Source organism: Macrosteles quadrilineatus, unplaced genomic scaffold, assembly GCF_028750875.1.
Source record: "Macrosteles quadrilineatus isolate MER2022 unplaced genomic scaffold, UCM_ALF_1.0 Scaffold_15__1_contigs__length_3749704, whole genome shotgun sequence".
Lineage (NCBI taxonomy): Eukaryota > Metazoa > Arthropoda > Insecta > Hemiptera > Cicadellidae > Macrosteles > Macrosteles quadrilineatus.
The window spans coordinates 1,434,007-1,454,029 of record NW_026542608.1 but is presented as its reverse complement, the minus strand read 5'-3'; the positions used below and the strand labels follow the sequence as shown (position 1 = coordinate 1,454,029).

The 20,023-nt window shown below is 32.4% G+C and overlaps 1 protein-coding gene across 1 annotated transcript in view; it reads left to right on the top strand.

The window, feature by feature from the left end:
- LOC129005077 (uncharacterized) overlaps positions 1 to 20,023 on the top strand; it is a 189,426-nt gene that overhangs the window by 108,539 nt on the left and 60,864 nt on the right. The window contains exons 3-4 of the mRNA XM_054433869.1: positions 472 to 586; positions 10,083 to 10,183. Of these exons, the coding sequence (XP_054289844.1) occupies positions 472 to 586; positions 10,083 to 10,183 (216 nt within the window). The remainder of the gene's footprint in view (positions 1 to 471; positions 587 to 10,082; positions 10,184 to 20,023) is intronic.

The following is a 20,023-nucleotide window of genomic DNA, read 5'->3' as shown; positions in this document are numbered from 1 at the left end:
TAGCTGCTACGTGACGCTATCACACATCCTCCTTCCTCTAGTTAGCTTTTATCTGACCGATCTAATAACGAGCTCGTTGCTTTACAGTTTACACATCCTACACCATATTTGTCAGGAAGGCAGCCGATGTTGTGTTGTTAATTGGGTGACTTAATCAAATATTTTGGACAAGGAGAGTCATTTTATGAGATTACATGTAATCCAGAGACTACGTCCAGGAAACAGGGCATCCTTAAAACATCTGAAAAGTAAAAGAAGCCTGAACTGAGTCTATTTCTTATATAACTTTTAATTCACCAGATGTAAAGTCATCTGTATTTTTTTTTTAAACCAGTTAAATGCTTTAGCCTAGTGTAGTATTTATTGTTTTTGTGATTTTTGTTCAGCGACTACCAACGTACTAACTCCTACTATACTATACTACTACCAAAGTCTGACTCCACTCTCCTAACGTATTTTTTATTGTTCCAGTTATGCCTCGTCTGGCGACCTGTCATCTGATGCAGTTCTGCTAGAGCGTGCAATCCGCTGCAACGACACTGTCCGCGTCAAACGATTTCTAAACCTCCACCACGAAAAATTCCCCGTAAGTAAATTTGCTATTAAATATATTTTTGTCTATGGGAAAGAAAATATTAAATATTGCCAAATATAAGCGTTATCAAATAATTTATTTTAGCATTTTAGTAAAATTAAGCCTCGTGGTTTAGTTCTAAATGACATCACTACTGTACATATTTTATTATAATTATCTCTTAAAACAATTTTTTTTATCTTGTGATTTTTACCACATGATTTTGAGAACACAGTTTCATTTTAGTAAAAATTCTAGCATATCTCACATTTAAATGGTATGATCTCGTGTATAACTTTTATTTTGCAAGTCCTTTCTTGATTTCACCCAACTACTTTAATCATTAGAAACGTTTAATAAATACCAGGCTCTCTCCCTAAGTGGAAGTCTCTTTAATTTGGATTATAATATTAGGGGTTTTGTCAAGGTCTAAGGAATAGATTTGAAATTTGTTTCCTTACAAGAGCAAACAAAACTAGTGTAGGCCTTATCGCCTCATTTACTCTAATAATTAGTAATTATCTAATCTGATAATTAATACGCCAACACAAAATTAGTGAGTGGGCTGAGCACCTCTGCCATTTCTAAACTGATTTTGACCATTGTTTCGCGTCTTTTTTCAAAGAGCGTGTAAAATAGCGCAACACAGCGCTCAGTTTACAGCGCAGCGTTCAGTTTCAGTTTGCGTTGGTGTGCAAACTGGTTTTAAATTTTTGAGAAAGGTCCCTTGGACTCTGCCCCAGTGGCTTATAAAGTTTCAATGTTATCCTTGTGAAGAACATATTTGTTTGCATAATGGTCAGCTGGATAATCTAATTTTAGTTGCAATTCAAGGACTCGCATGCAACAAACATTTTTGCTACACTACTGTGAAATGACTTTTTTTTGTTACACGATAATTGCCTTTGAAAATTCATCATAACACTGTTTACTACGCAAAAACAATGTTTACTATGCAAAAGTAATGTTTTTGATCTTTTTAGGATTTTGCCGACGCAAACAAACAAACATTTGTTATTGTTGAACCATTTGTTTTCATTTGCAAAAACCAAAATAATACAATAAATGTAAATTCTAACTTTAAATTGAATGCTTAACTTAAAACGCTTTGAGTTTTTTAATGCTAATAACAGGAATAAGGAAATATCTTATGTATGTTTTAACTAAAAATAGCTTATTCCTTATAATGGGAAATTCGCTAAAAACAGTTATTCTTTGTAGTGTGGTGAAAAGTAACGTTCAAAACACGAGTGAAAGTGGGTATTTAAATATGCTTGACCAAATTTCAAGTGCTCGATAAATATCGTAAAACGTACGGTCTCACACACTTTTCTACTCTTGTTATGAAATATACTATTACTGACTTGGCTGAAATAAAATATTTACTCTTTGAATTTGGATTTACGTACATATTACAATGGAAAAAGCGAAAAATCCTGGACAATTTTACACATTTCACCAAAAAGAAAACTAAATTGACACAGTACTATATTTCTTGAGCGATAATTGAAAGAACTGATTTGCTAGTTATCAAAATATAGGAAAGTCTTAGAACACTACCAAGTTTAAGATATTTATATCATGTTTTATTAAGAATTATTTATCATCATTAGCCTATATATCGAAAAATACCTACAACATGAAGATTCTTAAATAACGATTAAGGATGTTAGCCGAAGTGCTACAATTCTTTGTAGGAAACATCAACTTAACATGTGGTAATTGCAGAGGAAACCCATCTAATGCTTAATAAGACTGGTACGTCATGGACATTTAATCTATGTTTCCGTTAAAGTAAAGTTGTTTTAGAAGAATACGACAAATCCAAGAGACCTTTACTAAAACTTCCAATGAAGGATTCTATTAACTGTTTACAATTAAGGAAACAAAATATACCACCTGAGCAACATTAGGCCTTTTAACTCTGCATTTTCTAAGGTAAATATAATTGACGTCGTTACAACAACTTGCCAATATAGCCAATTGTAGATAATAGAACTGTGACAGACAGTTTATTAGACAATTTATTATGTGATTTAGTTTATGCTGGAAATCAGTTAATGTGAACAAATTGTATCGCCATTTAATATTATAACCGAAATATTTAAACATACTGCTGACAATAGTGGTACCCTGCAGACTAAATGATCAATGACAAAGATCAACATGAAAAACCCAATGTGGAGACATTGTAGAAAACAAGATCAGCTTTTGAAAAATGATAAAATATTTACAAGATATATATTACATTGAACCGTTACATCGTGCTCGCTTTAAAATGACTCCTGTAATACTTTGCAACTACTTGAATTCGAACAACAGGTGCACTAGTTAGGGATTATTTGAAGAGTTGCCATTAGACATAGTTTATAAATGTAGGATATCAAAAAAGTATATTTCATATCAAACAGTTTTTTTAACTACATTTTAACTAAATTTTTTAAATACATTTTATGTTTAACGTTTTTAACAGCCCTTTACATATTTCGTAAGTACAGGATTAATAGAATAAAACTACTGAAATTCCCAGCCAATAAAAGTATTGGCTTGTTTTTTTTTTTGTACATCAAATAATAACTTGCAAGCTTTTCACTTCACCTTTCTTTATATAAACTTCACCTATAAATCGCCATTTCTATAAAGCACGTTAATATTATTTTTCACAACGGTGCTTCAACCAATTATCACGTAAATAAAAGAGGAAACTTGATGTCACTTTTGTAATGTATGTTGTTAGTAATGTTCAAACCTATTTTGTTAACGACAGAAGCCTCACGGGAGTTCTTTCAGCTACCAATGAATAAACAAGATACAAAAGAAACGTGTTTTTATTTGCCATGTTATTGAAAATATGCAGGTTATTAATTTAACAAAAAACTTGGTATCTGGACCGCTTTTTTACTCGGAATGGCAAATGGTACTCTAAGTGTAAAACTTTGACAATACAGTACTTTATTTCTAAAGCATTTTCCTTTAATCTGGCTATTCTTTTCAGAAACTGTAAACAATAAATGTCCAAAATTTTAAAAATGGATAATACTATAAGGAATAAGGAAATTAAATCTGTAAAATGTGTAGGTCATTACTCAGATTTTAAAAGTTTTACCAAACTGTTATGTCTACTATGAATATTATAAAATCTATATACTTTATTGAACCCAACGTCTATTTTAATGATTTCATCGACCATGACGTAGTATTTTTAAAGTAAAATAATACTCAAAACCGTTTTGCTTTAGTTTTTGCAAATTATGATACTATTTTTATAGATTTGGTTCAATATTCAAATTAGCTCATAAGAGTCCAAATAGTTTATCACGGCACATTTGTATTCTACGCATATCGGTTGCAAAGGCACCTAAAGTGCTGAGCACAGTTCATTGCCACCTATATTAACAATACACTAATTGATGTTTGCACAGCAAGACATAAGCTAGAGGGTCTATTTTATATACTAACTTGGCAAGCTTCATCTTCTTTAAGAGTTGTTATGTTCAGAGAGGAAAACGGCTTTGTGGTTTTATTCGCAAATAACATTTTACTTAAACTCCTAATTTAGGACATTTCAAATTTTTTTTTTAATTATATGCATAGAAAAATTTACCTTATTTTCTTATTGTCTTTTTAAATAGTAAAATATACATTACCACACAATATATCATTTTTAAGATTATTTTATGTGGTTTAGAAAAAAAAGATTAAATTGACAAAGCGCTTTAATTGTAATATAACATACCTTAATCTCACATGCTCGGCTTTTCCTCGCACGTGAAATTTTGTTTTCCTGTGTTCGACTTTCACTCACACATGAAACTTGAGCGCGTGTCGGAAAATGCCACTTTCGGTCCTAGTAATGAAATATACGATTTATAACGTTTATGAAAAGGAAAATTGACCAACTAAATTTTTTGAAAATCTTCCTATTTATTTTAAAGTACCACACCACTACAGTATCTTAAAATAACGTATTTTTCAACTGTTGTTCTGCAAAGTGTATTGAAACCAGTTTAAGTAGAAATGTTACATCTCAACATCTCAATCTATAAGCTATAGTAATTAATTATACAACAGTTATTGAATTACTTCCGTACAAATTTTCCAGGTAGTCTAGTGATTACTGTGTTCACCATTTAATCTCAAGGCTGCTAGTTCGATTCCAATTGAGAAAAATTCTGGTCTTAATGATATTTAACATTTATCATTGGGGTATTAATTAATGCTGCGATTTATCAAACGTTTCGCGTTAGAAAGTAACAATACCAGAGTCCGGATCGTGTACAAAACTTGAAAGTTACTAATGACGTTGATTAACACAAATAAAAATAAAATATGTTCATGATAAGTAATCATACAGTTGTATTTGAAGTGTGGCTAGTGACACAGATGTGTTGCTTTGCAAGAGTGTCTGTCACCTCGTGGACGCTTATGGAAATCAGATTGCTAACTCGATAACGTCGCTTCTGAGAGTGCCTTAGGCCTACTGGATTAATTACCTGATCCGACCTTTTACTGAATCTAAACCAATTTCGCTCTGTTTATGATATGATACCCGTTAGTTTTGTCCTCTTATTTGGATTGCGTAGCTAAATAGTGGCTTACTATTTTACTTGTACACACCTAGCTAGTTAAATGGCATATTCACACGGAATTTTAGAGTTAGGATGGAAATATGTCTATTATTCAAGAGATTTATTTTTATAAAACAAAATATTATTATATTACAAAAACTACACATTCTATTATTTACAATGCCATTTAATAGTTTATAGTTTTTCTCGTAATAAAATACCGTAACAATTTACCAATATACTAAAGTATGTTTATACTAAACAAGGAAGTAAACGCACATAATGTTAAACGATTCAAGTTTAAAATTTCTTACTTAAAATACATTTTGATAAATTATGAAGTGATGAATTCAGCAACTACGGATTTTGATTTTAGAAAACCTTTTTTATTACTCAATTGTTAGTTTTATTAAATATAGTTTCCAACGATTAAAAAAAAAGCTTTCTCTTTCGTTTCAAACCGGTTGATATTTAGTTCTCAACAGTTAATAACTACATATCAACCTGTTAGTTACTATGATTCCCTTAAACTTACATTATCTATTCTCATTTTATACGTTGTACATGAATATATACAGTGTGTAAATTAGTCTTTAAACAAATCTTTATAAAAATAAAAAAAAATAGATAGATATATTCTGTTTGTGTCGTTGATTGTTAACAAAGGATCCGTAATTGTTTACATAAAAAAATATTTTTAAATCCCCCAACAGGGTAAGGGGTAGGGGTGACTAATTTTTAAATATAGCAACCCCTATTGAGTAACCCCTCATTTTGAAGGATTTGTCAAAAAAAGACAATGACGCAAACCCGAGGTGGATATCTCACCCCTAGCTAAAATGGTAGGTATTCAAAAATTTGATTTACTGTATGTGAAAAAGCACCAATTTCACAAATATGGAAAAAATCTGTATTTTAAAAACCGAAATAGATAGAAATATTCTGTTTCTGGAATTGATTGTTAACATAGGGGTTGCTATTTGAAAAAAATAAGTCACCCCCTACCCCCTTAAAAATACAGATTTGTTTCAAGACTTAATTTACACACTGTGTATATTGTTCTTTCTAATTTCGTTGAGTTTATATTCCTGTCGGAATTTCTAAGACAAAACATGGATTTTTAAGTATTTAAAGTATTGTTTTTTGAGTGTGAGTGCACGTTTTGTGTTGTCTGTGCATAGTTGGTTAATGCATCAGTCAATTAATACTTCAACTCATATTGTTTAACTTTATAAAAAATATTTGTCCGTAGCTACGGATAATATTTAATAGTGGAGGAAGTATCTGCTACCATTTATTATACAATAAGAATATAATTATTGGAGGCTGGCTCGGCACCATCAGACCCGCTCACGTCATCCCTTGCTAATGAAAATCAGATCAGTCAACTCAATAGCGTCTCTTCAGGGAACACTTGACTCAAGTAATTACCAAGCCCGTCACGTACAATCTCATCAGATCCTACTTTTACTGACATTTAGAAAACTGTGTGATCTTGTCACTGCTTACATTCATAGTTTACATTCATTACTTTAAAATAAATTTATGAACAATATTTTGTAACAATTTTTTTTATACATTTAAGATATTGCAATACGTAGTATTGATTAAATAAATAATTAAAAGTATACAAGCTTAAATATTTAATCATCTGTAGATGAAAATTCAGGCGCTGTTAGCATAACTAAGAGAGAAACCAGAAGATTAGGCTTTTGAAGCTGTAATTGTCGTAAGTGGCTCTGCTTTTCATCTCTTAGTTGACGTGTTAAAACCCCCAATTTGTCTTCTTTGGATCCTGAAATTCTCAGAATGAAATAATGTTTACATTTCTAACACAAAAATTATTAATGTTAAACATTTTGTATGTGCTCTTTTTGAAAGATGTTTAGACTATTTGTCAATGCCTATGCATTATTTTGTTTTCAAAAAATAAAATGGTCAATCATTGACTGATCAGCTGTTGTTGCCATTTTACAACCACTCAGTAACTTGTGAACCTCATTTATGAGAAGTGCTAACCGCAAATAAACACCATGTCAGATAACTTTGTTACTGCGGTGATAAACTTGTAATAGTTGCACGAATTAAAAACACAAACATAAATTCGTTGAACTGAGTGCTTCGGCCTGATAGGATGGTGGGGGAGATAAATTGCCTTTAGTTTCAAGCTTTGTTTGGGCCAAATTAAACAATTAATATTTGTCAACAGTTCCATTCATCACATACGCAGCCAACACAATGCGCTTTGTTTGTTTGTAAACTCTGCTTCATTATGCTTGCATTCCCAAGTATGTATTTTTCATTTTTGAAAAGAGTTATAATACCCCAAACTCATTACGGACCTTTTATATTTGCATTTAATACAAACATTTAGGATAAAATTTTGGAATTTAAAAGTGCAACTAACTATCAAATTACATGAACTTTTACATTTGTTCAACACCTAACAACGTATCATTTTACCTTCTAATGAATTCTACATTACTTGTTCATATTGTAGATAACACCTTGATAACCTAACATTTGGTATTCTGAAAATAAAATTCTGTCACTTTTTAAGTGTTTGTGAACTTACAGAGCGACTATAATAGCCACAGTCATAACTAACAGATTTTCAGTCTACCCCTCCAGATAAAAAACAAAAAAAAATCTTCACAACGTAAATCGGATATCTAGGTCTTAACGAGCCGCATATAGTAATGGCTATAATTTCCCTATGATTGGAAATTCGTTAAAACAAAACAAGACTAACGAAACATGATGTTAATCTGTTTTATGACACCAAAGATTGACCTTATATCAATCCATTAACACAACTCTACACACACTACAATTTCAAATTAATTATATTTCAATGCGCTAATGTCAAGTTATGCTATATAGATAACTATAATATCCCGTTGTAATGTTTATATCTAAAAGATGCTATTGGTCATAGAGTAAATAAAACGAGAACCACAACTAAATAACTCTTTATAAAGGCTTTATTTAATCCTCGAGTTTAAACCTTATAGCTTTACTTGATGCTGCTTCTGTTTAGTGCGTGGATTAAAGGTAATCCTACTTAGTATTACAACATAAAAGAAGGGTGAGATAAAAGGGAGTTGTTCCTTCTTCTCTACTAGCCTTGACTTGGTGAAACTTAAATTTTTAATGTGAACAGAAATATCTAAAAATTAACTTTCAACTTTTGCTAGGAATAACATGATATGGTATAAAATCAAACTACCTTTGGTGATTTCCTATACAGGGAATGAGCTATTACCGTAGGTATCATAGTAAGATCTCGACCCGGGAACGATTCACTTTTTCATTTTGATGTCCCTGGAGGCCAAAAATACCATCCGTTCAAATTCGTATTTACATTTATTTATATTTATGTCTGTATTTTATTTAGTTATACAGCTTGATTGAAAAGTCTCGGAACCGTGTAATATTTTTTTACCATTATGGATTTAAAATTCCCGATATTCTTATGGAAAACAGTATAAGTAAACTCTTATAGCTTACTTGTTTATGGATTTGTTTTTATAAAATATGGCAAATATACAGGGTTAGTAAAATGTCTGGAGACACCCTGTTAATTTTTTAACGGCGAAAAACTAAACTTGGCACACCTTTATGGCATGTTATGAAGTACTTTTTGGGCATAACCGCCACTTGGTGTACATCCCCAAAATGAGGGATTTTGTGGGAAAATAAAAAAATTCAAAAGGTAAGACCCATCAAGTGACCCGTTATTTTGAAGTTACTGTTAAAATAAAACCTACAACGCAAACTAGAGGTATCTACCTCAATCCAGTAAAAAATGGCAGCTAATTGAAATTCTCAGAAATGAAATTTAACTTACGGCTTTCCAAGTCTGGAGTCCCCTGTAAATTTTGTAACGGCTCACACTAGAAAAACTAAACTCTGCACACGTTTAAAGCATGTTATAAAGTACTTTTTGGGCATAACCGCCACTTTCTGTACATCCCAAAAGATGGGGGAATTTGGGGGAAACTCAAAAATTAGAGACCTGTAGTTTTCCTAGCATTGGTGGTTTTCTTTCATCACGAACATAAAAATGAGGGGTCACTTGATGGGGCTTAATATTACAAATTGTTTAGTTTCCCCCAAAATCCCTCATTGTGGGTTTGCAAACTAAGTAGCAATAAGGCTCAAAAAGTACTTCATAACATGCCATTAAGATGTGCAGAGTTTAGTTTATCTAGTGTGATCCGTTACAAAATGTACAGGGACGCTCCAGACTTGGAAAGCTGTAAGTTAAATTTCACGTCTGAGAATTTCAATTGGCTGCCATTTTTTACTGGATTGAGATAGAGACCTCTAGTTTGCGTTGTAGGTTTTATTTTAACAGTAACTTCAAAATAACGGGTCACTTGATGGGTCTTACCTTTGAAATTTTTGAGTTTTCCCCAAAATCCCCCATTTTGTGGATGTAGGCTGCACCAAGTGGCGGTTATGCCCAAAAAGTACTTCATAACATGATATAAATGTGTGCCGAGTTTAGTTTTTCTAGTATAGGCCGGTAAAAATTAACAGGGGGTCTCCAGACTTTTTACTAACCCTGTATTTATCTTGTACAGTACTAAGCTATTAATATTTTAGTAGAACCACAACTACTTTCTCTGTTGCAGCAAACCTAGATAATCGTTAAACCTAATGTAATTTAAATGGAAATTCGTTTTGTCTGCAGGTTTGCTGCGGTTGGGGTATTTCATTTTGAAGTCCTCAGAGGCCAAATACACCATCCGTAACGATTATGTTTCTTAGATTTGTTAATTTGTGGAAATAATACAATATTGGTATGCGACATGTTGTTTTCAGTTTACAATCAAAAATTTATCGCCGATAGCTAGATTAATTCCGTTCAACGTAACTCTTGTAGGAAGACCTAAAATCAGCCAAAATGCTAGATGATGTGTATTTGTTTGCAGGTAAATCTCCATGGAAGCTTGCTGGACAAGTCCTCCTCTGATGATTCTGCCAGTCAGGATGTTGAAATTCTGCTTAGAAAATCGAAAACACTCATCGACAAGTAAGCATTGATATATGAAAATGTCAAATCTATTTACCATTGATCCATATGTTCTTACTAAACATGGCTCCAAACTGTTGCGTTACAAGCTTAACTCTCAACAGTCTCTACATCTAAATCGTCTCCCACAAGTCATAAGGTACATGACACGCATACATTAGGATGTATACGTTGGGTCAATTTGTTTCTAACTATATTCTCTAAAATCTCTGAAAGAACCGATTTAGATATCACCTTTGTTAAACATTATTTACATGTATAGCTAGGACCAGAATTCCAACGAGCTTTATTAGATAACTTATTTGTCTCAAACTAATCGGAATATTATTTTACACTTTTCATGTGTGTAATTATTTAGTATATGGCAGACCAAACAAACCATTTGCTAAATGTACATAATCTTGTCAGAATTTCATAATTTTTGTTGCCTTCGGATAACTTTTTGGGAACTTTGCTCACCACACATAGTTACGGTAAAAGGCGAGTTTATTATATCCTTAAATCAGAAGGAATCCTTATTTATATACATGAAGTCTATTTCTACGAAACTCTACTCCTCCTTTAATAATGGACGGATTTTTACATACGATGTGTCAAAATGGAGTATTTTTTTTTTTTTAGACGCCCCCTTTCTCCAATTCCTGTAGTAAAAGTCCTCGGGCTTTGCCCCACAGGCAATCAAAATCCCAATGTATTTCTTTTGAAGAAGAGATTTTGTTTACTTAAACAAACAAATAATTTGTATTAATTACAGCTGTTGAGGGGGGGGGGTCGACAGACCGGGGGGTCCGGTAAAAGGGGGGGTCCGGGAAAATAAAAAAAATATAGGCCCTAAAACGGTCTTTATTAGCTCTCTATGCATTGAAAATAATCAACCGCAACGTAAATACAGTATGATTATATAATTTTACATTTAATTTATAAAAAAAAAATTATTTAAGTCCCCAGGACACACCCCCCCCTGGCTACGTCACTGGCTGTTCGTCGTAAACACATGATACACACAAGATTGTTCGTTTTTAGAAAGAGATCGTTTTCAGTTTCGATGACTGGAGTGGAGTGATTGATTACACTATCTATGAGTTGACTCTTTTGTCATCGGACATTATGACTGTTAATTAATGCCTGTAATACTTTGCAATTGCTCGAATTCGAGCAACAGGTGCAGTAGTTACAGAATATTTTGAGTTTGGCGTGTAGTCGAAATTATTGTAATCTTGTGTTAATACTAGGTTTCATTAGGAATTAATAAACAACAGTAACGATTCACGGTTGGTTTGGATTTTAGGATTACTTTTCGTTATGTTTTATGCCATGCTGTATTCCAATTAAGCGTTATCTTATATGCCTTTAGACAGTTTTTTAACACACTCTAACAAAGAACATGAAACATGAAAGTTCATCCTTAGGGCGAGAAATAATGATTTACTTTTACATGCAAAAAAATTTCGTAAAAATTATACGTCTTGTACGGTTTATTTAAATATATATTTTCTTTTTAGCAGATTTCGGTTTTCTCATTTTTGACCCTCAAAACATAGAATTTCTTAATTTCTCTTCAAACTATTTTAAAGAGCTTAAAATAACAAAAAGTCCATTGTAAAGAAGTGTTTTATACGGTTATTGGTTACGGATTAAATCCAAAAAATGAAAAAAAAAATTAAATTACCATGCTCTATTTAAGGAGAATAAGTAAACTTTTGTAGTTTGCTTTTTTATGGATATGTTTTGATAAAATTTGGCAAATTTATTTATTTTTTTATTATAAGCTAATAACATTCTCCTAAAACCCACTGTATTACCCTCTACGTATCGGCAAACCTAGGTACATGTTAAACCCCATTTTTTTAAATAGAGAAAAATGTAACATGAGCGAAGTATTTAAGTGAAAATCCAACCAGGCAAATGGAAATTTGCTTTGTCTGCAGGCTGCGGCGTGGGCATATAATACGGTATATATATTTTTTTTACTACTGGTATATTTTAGCTATAGTAACAATGACATTTTGTTCAGAATAGATGATTCAGTAGATAAATTTCTCAAATTATGATTAGATGTTTGAGGGAGAATCCTCACAAAGTTATCCTGGGACATTATAAAATTTGTAATTGATATCAATGTGTTTTAGCAGCTTTTATCAATACATACAAACAAGTGTATGTATCGATTTGTATTTTGTAGCTGGTAAATATTTTATTACAAGCTATCAATTATAAAATGTTTAACAATTTGCTTACATATTATTTAAACGTATTTTGGCTATTACTGTATAGTATACCTTCTTGCTTTCAAACTATAATATATTATAGTATTGGTGGCCATAAACATGTGTGATTGTTCTAAAGTTATTGAGATAACTGTACCAATTACTTACAGATTAAACGAAGCCCAACAACCAGGGCTGGGGAGGGCTTAAAACTAATCCTTACAGTCCAATCTCCAATCCAAACTTTGCACGTTAATTTTCATACCTGAATGTTTAAATCTCCATTGTCAACAGAGGCGGTTCCAAGGAGTATAAACTCGTTTCAGTTTTAGTTAAAATTATTTGATTTTGTAGAAATAGTGAGTACCAATCGCACGTATCGTGCTCATTAAATATGTCATAATTTTTGGGTATAATACATTTTATACAAATTAAACTATATCACAAAAAGTTCGAAAAATATTAATTTCATATCCATTGGATTGTGTTTAAATACCAATACTTTAAAACCAATATATCATTATGAAGTTATTCAATACACTTATTCTTAATTTACTGCTCTTTTTAGTCATATATATTTTAAGAGATAAATTATTGATATCTAGGTAATCATATCAATTATAAAATTTTAATTCTGATGAATTCAGATCTTAAAATATTCTTCATAGGATACCTGCCTTTCGTGTGTAATGATGTTGGTCATGATATTGCTCTTTTAACTTGATCTGGTTTTGTTGCATAGATGTTTACATTGTTTGTCCTATTCTACGCAGGGGAAAATCATATACAAAGGTCATCGTAATTCAATACGAGGCCACCAAAACTGACTGAGTTAATCAGTAACCTGTGGGCACGATTGTGAAAAATTTTGCCCACCCTCACAGATATTAAGCATTATTTGTGAAGCAATTCTATGGGGCTATACACTATACCCTACTCTCTGCCTGAATAAGTTATTCATTCTACATTTAAGATCAGTTAAACATTTTCTCATCTGACCTCACACTTACAAATGTGGTTCAGTTCATTCCTATCCAAAATAGGTAGGAACACCTTATATAAATTTCAAATTTTGATATGGGCGTTTTTATCATCGGGAAAGTAATTTTGTGAATGTGTCTATAGATGCATGTACCATATAGCAATGGGTTTGACGAAATTATTTATTTTATTTAAGTTGCTTCCAAAACTGTTAACCAGTAAAATTAGTGATGCACCCATAAAATATTTTCCTTCAAATCTTTATAAACAGGTAAAGTCGCAATAATACAATTAATTTCGCTTAAATCACACTAAGTAATGAAACTAACTCAAATAATATCCAGTCATGCAACAAAAGTCATTAAGCCTAAAAGGATCCCAGATTTTCCAGAGGCTATGAAATAACGAGTTGCTCATACAACAAAGAGTCTCCTGCAAACTTACATCGCAAACTGTGTTAGGTCGTTTATCTTTGTACTTAGGTACCAAGGTACTCAACCATCCTTCCTTTAACTATGTTCATCTTTAGAATATCGAAATAGTTATAAGTTAGTTTTAATATGTTTCAATTTTAATAATATTTCTATGTTTATTAGCTGTAGTTTTCAACTGTAGTTAATGGCCAAATGTGCATGATATGTAATGTTTACCGTGGATGTGTGTGAAATACTAATTAAGACTCTTCTGACATAGCTAAATGGTTATGAAATGCCAATGTAAGTCGTGGTCATACCAAAGGCACACAAAGTAAACGACTAACACCTGATTTCTGTGTAGCATACAAGTAGGAATATTTTAGAAAATTATATTTAATTGAGTTGGTCAAATAAACAAATATAGCTTTTCCTGGATGGATATGTTACTAATGGCTTTTGTAAGAGATTCATAAAAACCTATCATTCCGAAAGGTGTTTCGTCGTCTGCAATAGGCTACTTATCTATAACGTATACATTTTATCATCTATTTCATGTATTCAACATATTGTAGTTCCACTTGCAAGGTGCATGCAAAGTAAGTGAGGCGAGATCTAAGTAGATAGTGTTACAGGGTAATAGAATTGTCAGATCCATTAGTAAGGGTTACTAGGTCAGACGGAGCTATGGGATCAATTAGTCTTTGTAATCCTAGAGTAAAATCTCAGATTGTTCATTCACTTACGTTCAACCATAATGGATCTGTTCAATATTGCTGATACCTCTCTAATGTTAAACTTTCAACTTTAAATCAGTGTATTGGTTAGGAAGAGTAAACTTTGAAATGTAAAATAACGAATTTATCGTAAATATGAAACAGTATTTGTCATTGGGTGTAGTGGAAATGAATTTCCCAACCTTGTACACAAGAATAAATTGTATGAATAAAATTTGATTTTGTAATTATTTAAACTATACAAAATTTCCTGAGACTTTTTAAAACACAAAACAGACGTGGTTCAGAATTTATCAGTTTTTACAATCAACAAATTATTGTATATGGATCAAAAGATGCTTTCAATTTGATACCGTGTATAATTTTGATTTAATAGCTTTTTTTATTAAATTTAACTCTAAAACGTTAAATAACCTCCATTTAAAAATGTATTAAGTTTAATCAAAAGTATCCATGGATACTTTTATGAGAACAACGTAAAAGTTTATACCAAGTTTCTCAAAAATATATGAAAAGGTCTTTAAATTTGAATTATTTTTGAAGAATAACAAAATACTGTAGGGGATTTCGGCTAAACTAAGCCAAAGGCACTACATATTTACCACTTATTTTCTTATGACAAATCTGGTTAATATACACTGATATTATTTTGCGATCATATTGTGATAATTATATCAATTCACCTCAGTCAACAAGTACGAAAGTCATGTACGGAATAGCCTATAACGGAGACGCATAAAGAGCATCGACCTAACCTTTGCACAAAAGTGTTTGTCGACTTGTTAATGATACGTAACATCGATAACCAAGTCAGAGTTTTGAGTTCCTTGTGCTGGAACGAAGACGTTGCTAGGAAGATAATGAGGATGGTAACCAAGTGCGGGATCGTACAAAGGTAACCGATTTCTTCTAAGATTATCAACACCACAGCAACTGAATCATGAAAAATATCATACCGTTGAGTTAATATGTAAACGTCTTACTTATATTTTAAATAAGCAGCCCTCAAAGATCGTTCTTCTGCTTGTTTCAGTAGATAGAACACTTGTATCGCTATATAGAACACTTGTATCGCTAGATAGAACACTTGGATCGCTAGATAGAACACTGGGATCGCTAGATAGAACACTTGTATCGCTAGATAGAACACTTGGATCGCTAGATAGAACACTTGTATCGCTAGATAGACACTTGTATCGCTAGATAGAACACTTGTATCGCTATATAGAACACTTGTATCACTATATAGAACACTTGGATCGCTAGATAGAACACTTGGATCGCTATATAGAACACTTGTATCGCTATACAGAACACTTGTATCGCTAGATAGAACACTGGGATCGCTAGATAGAACACTTGTATCGCTAGATAGACACTTGTATCGCTAGATAGAACACTTGTATCGCTAGATAGACACTTGTATCGCTAGATAGAACACTTGTATTGCTAGATAGGACACTTGGATCGCTAGATGGAACACTTGTATCGCTAGATAGAACACTTGTAGTATGTTCAATTAAAAGTATAGATTATATCCAGATTGGTTTAAAATTAATTGGGATAAGTCGTCTATACAGTTCAGACCGTAATACAATTTTAGAAATTGTTTAAAAGAATAATTTTACTCCAGCTTCAACTTTACCCGTAGGATACCTTATTAATTTCCTATCTTAATGTAACAACAATGCAAAATAAATATATAACAGGATATAAAGCTTTAAAATTTTAAGACATTTTATTTGGAAAATTATTCAACAACACCTTATCGTCCATATGCAGTTTATGGAAGATTTTTACGCTAGGTAGCCTACATTAAGGTACTGAATAATTGAACTGTTACTGCACTCTACAAAACCTAACCTACACAAAGAATTTATTACTTGACAACTAATAATATTAAAAAATATTGTCCAAACATACGGACACAAAAATAGCTGAGGCGTATTTGCTTTCCCTATAAACTCATGTTCTAAAATGTATAGTTATTTCAAGATGTTGAAGCGTGTAATCTTCTAAATAATCCGTCCATCTCTTACATCCAATGCAAGATGACATTGCTACGCTACGAGTGTTTGTGGCAGTGTTGGTAATAATGAAAGTGGCCGTCAAGACAAGTGTTCTATAAGGGCGACTCTGGCTTACACGAGACCACCCCAGTCTTCAACCCTCACAACAAAATGTTTTGTATTTTCTTCCCTTGGTCCTGATTTTGGTAGGATTTCAAAAAGATACTATACTATCCGAATATTTCTCATCCTAATAATTGGATTGTATTATAAATATTGGTTTTAATACGCTAAATACCACCAATTATCCATATAAACCATTCATAAAGAGCCGTATTCATTACATAAATGTATGTAAATTACTGCATTGTGGTTAGGTTCATGATTAAATTGGAAACACTGTTTTTCAAGAATTTTAAAGGGTTTCAAACATTAGTTTTAGTGTTCCTCTGGCCATAATTTATGCTTTAAATTTAAAATAACGGAATGTTAATTCAAACTTGTTTGTCCTTAACGTGTAATTTTTTCTGGTGTGTCCTAATATAAAATTATTAGTCTATGTTTGTTAAGATAATTACCGAGCTTTCGCTAATACAGGTAAACATATAACCACAATCAGAAAAGTTTTATTTGTCGTATTTTAGCGACAGTTAACAACGACGATTTAATAGTGACAAAACTACCTTATTTTTTTAAAAAACCTTTCTGTAAACTGATTACCTCTTTACAAAAGCTGGATTTATTCTGTTATGTAACTCAATCACCTAAAGCGAAGGAGGTAATCAATCCCTTTACGTCAATGAGCGCTCGGACTCTGGTTTAATTGTGTCAAGCGTTTGATAAAGCAAGACACCTTTTGTCTGCTCTTTCCGAACAAACCCTTAGCCAAATTTGTTATATTTTACCATTATAAAATTTAATTTTGGTCTGTTTAGAGTTTTAGCGAATTTTTATAAGGGAATAAGCTTTTACCGTATTTTTCATGGTAAGACCTGGACCCGGACCTATTTACTTTTTTCGTTTTGAAATCTCAAGAGCCAAAAACACAATCTGATCAAATCCATGTATATAAATATATATTTGTTTGTTGGCACGATGATTCGAGCAAAAGTCATCCGATTCTGATGAAATTTGGTACAAACGGGTGTGTAGTGTGTGTGTGTGTGTGTGTGTGTGTGTGTGTGTGTGTGTGTGTGTGTGTGTGTGTGCGTGTGTATGCGTCTCTATTAGATATAACTATAATTCGAGCAAATCTTACACGAATTCCATGAAATTTGGTACCAATGTGTGAATCTAAGTTTAATTAAACTCTATCTATCGAATGATAAAGTTAGCAAATCAGCTTAATCGGCTATGGTATTATGGGAACGGGCTGTAAGGTGAATTTATGAAACAATAGGTTTGCAGTTTTTCTCTAAACTATTTTGTAGAGTTAATAATGTAGTATATTGAAGTATTATTGTACCCTTATTTTTATGGATAAAATTCAAAACCACTGTAAATTTAAAATCTCTTCTTATGGAGAGAAGTAAAGTGTAGCAGTCTGCTTGTTTACGGACATATTTTGATCACATTTGGTATATATTTTTATTTTATATCAAGCTTTTCTCAACCCGTTGGCGGAAATCAACGTATAGTGCAGTAACATTTCACTATAGATAATCTTCTTACGGTTCCCTGTAGTAGTAAACCTAAACCCCCGAAACCTGATGATATCTGAGCTAGATTACTATCTTATGTAATTGGATGCTCAGATAATATTATACTAAAATTCAAAATAATATTGCTTAATATAATAAACAAAACTAATCCAGGTGAATTATATAAATATTACTAGAGCAAATATTTTCAAAAAGAATGCCAAAGTGAGCATATAAAATAGCCAACAATGATAGATTTCATTGTACTTTTCATGAACCACCCAAGTTACGTTGTTGGCTTTGTTAAGTATACAAGTTGGTTTCAAAGCTTTTGTATCTATTGTACTCTACCTCGGCTAATGCACTCAGGTGCGTGCTTTTGTATCGTCTCCGAGTCTTTAAAACGTTAGGTGGGACGATTTAATTGCCTAATTACATTGTTTTGGCACACTTACCTTTCTATATGTGTATTCTACGAAGGTAAAGAAAACAGAGTAGCTTGTGGGTGTATAATAGTTTTGTTTTCATTTTTTTACTGTTATAATCAATCTAAAATTGAGAAAATTATTTTCAAAAGTAACCTAAAATGGTCCTAGGTGTAAGGTGTGGATTAAAGCTATAAGTTATATAAGCTAAGGAGTATAGTTATTTGTGCAACTAGTGAGAAAAGTGAGCAATTGACTCACTCGAGATAAATCCTTACTCACGAGCCGTAGGCGAGTGAGGAATGGTTTCTCGAGTGAGGCAATTGTACTTTGAACTCGAGTTGCACATTATACTTTTCCTACAGTTACCATAAAACAAATAAATTAGTGAAGAAACATAACCTATTTTTACACAGAAGTGAACTTTTAATATAACATTTAACGTGAAGTGACAAATACAACAGTACAACAGCTGACCAGCTGATTTACAGCCAGTGCTGCCAACGTATTTCGCGCGCATACGACGTTGCCTGCATGTTACGCGCTCACTATTTCGTGCATTCACGTTGCAAATCTGGAGTGAGACAAAGTAATTAGAGTGAGACAATGTTAACATTGTCTCACTGATGAGCGAATTGGCCACTTTGCTTTCTCAAATCAGTGAGAGAACATGTACATTGTTAGGTAACTGTAGGAAAAAGCTATAATTTAACGTTAATAACAGTAACGTGGCATAACCTGGATGTAGGTATTTACGTAGCGATGATGATAGTTGCGATTTCGGGATTTCATGGAAGCACCTTCCCGAGCCGCGTGTGATACTTTTCACCATATAATCCATAACAAATAGACACCAGTAAAACCACATATTTACACATTCTTTTTTCCGTGGAAAAGATAATTAGAAGAAATTAGGTAGTTTAAAACAAACATCGATTAATAGACTGAGAATCATAAGACTTGACGCTGTTTATACGGCGATAGCCATTTTAGAGAAGAGCTGTAATTTCGTCCTAATTCTCGCTCATGACAAAGAGTACCCCACGCAGGGTGACATCACAGCATTGTATTTTTCTTAAATAACATAAATAATTTGACCCATAAAATCACAATACTTGAGTTTTACTATTTTAACACATTTTTTTTTTTAAAGGGCAACGTTGATTTGCTAGATATAACTGTGCCTGTTTGTAAACGGTTGTCTTTTCAACAAAGGGGGCAGAACCCAGATGCTAACTGTTTAGTGAGGTCAAAACAAATGATACATAGTTTTAAAGGTTCAACAAATAAGGTTGATAAGGTTCAAAAACATCCTGGCCTTTTTACGAAACGAATGATTAGTATTTGAAGCTTAATGGATTGGGTAGGGGACTTTTTTGCTTCTTATAATTCCCGATATAAGACTGTGATAAGAACACACAAATCAAT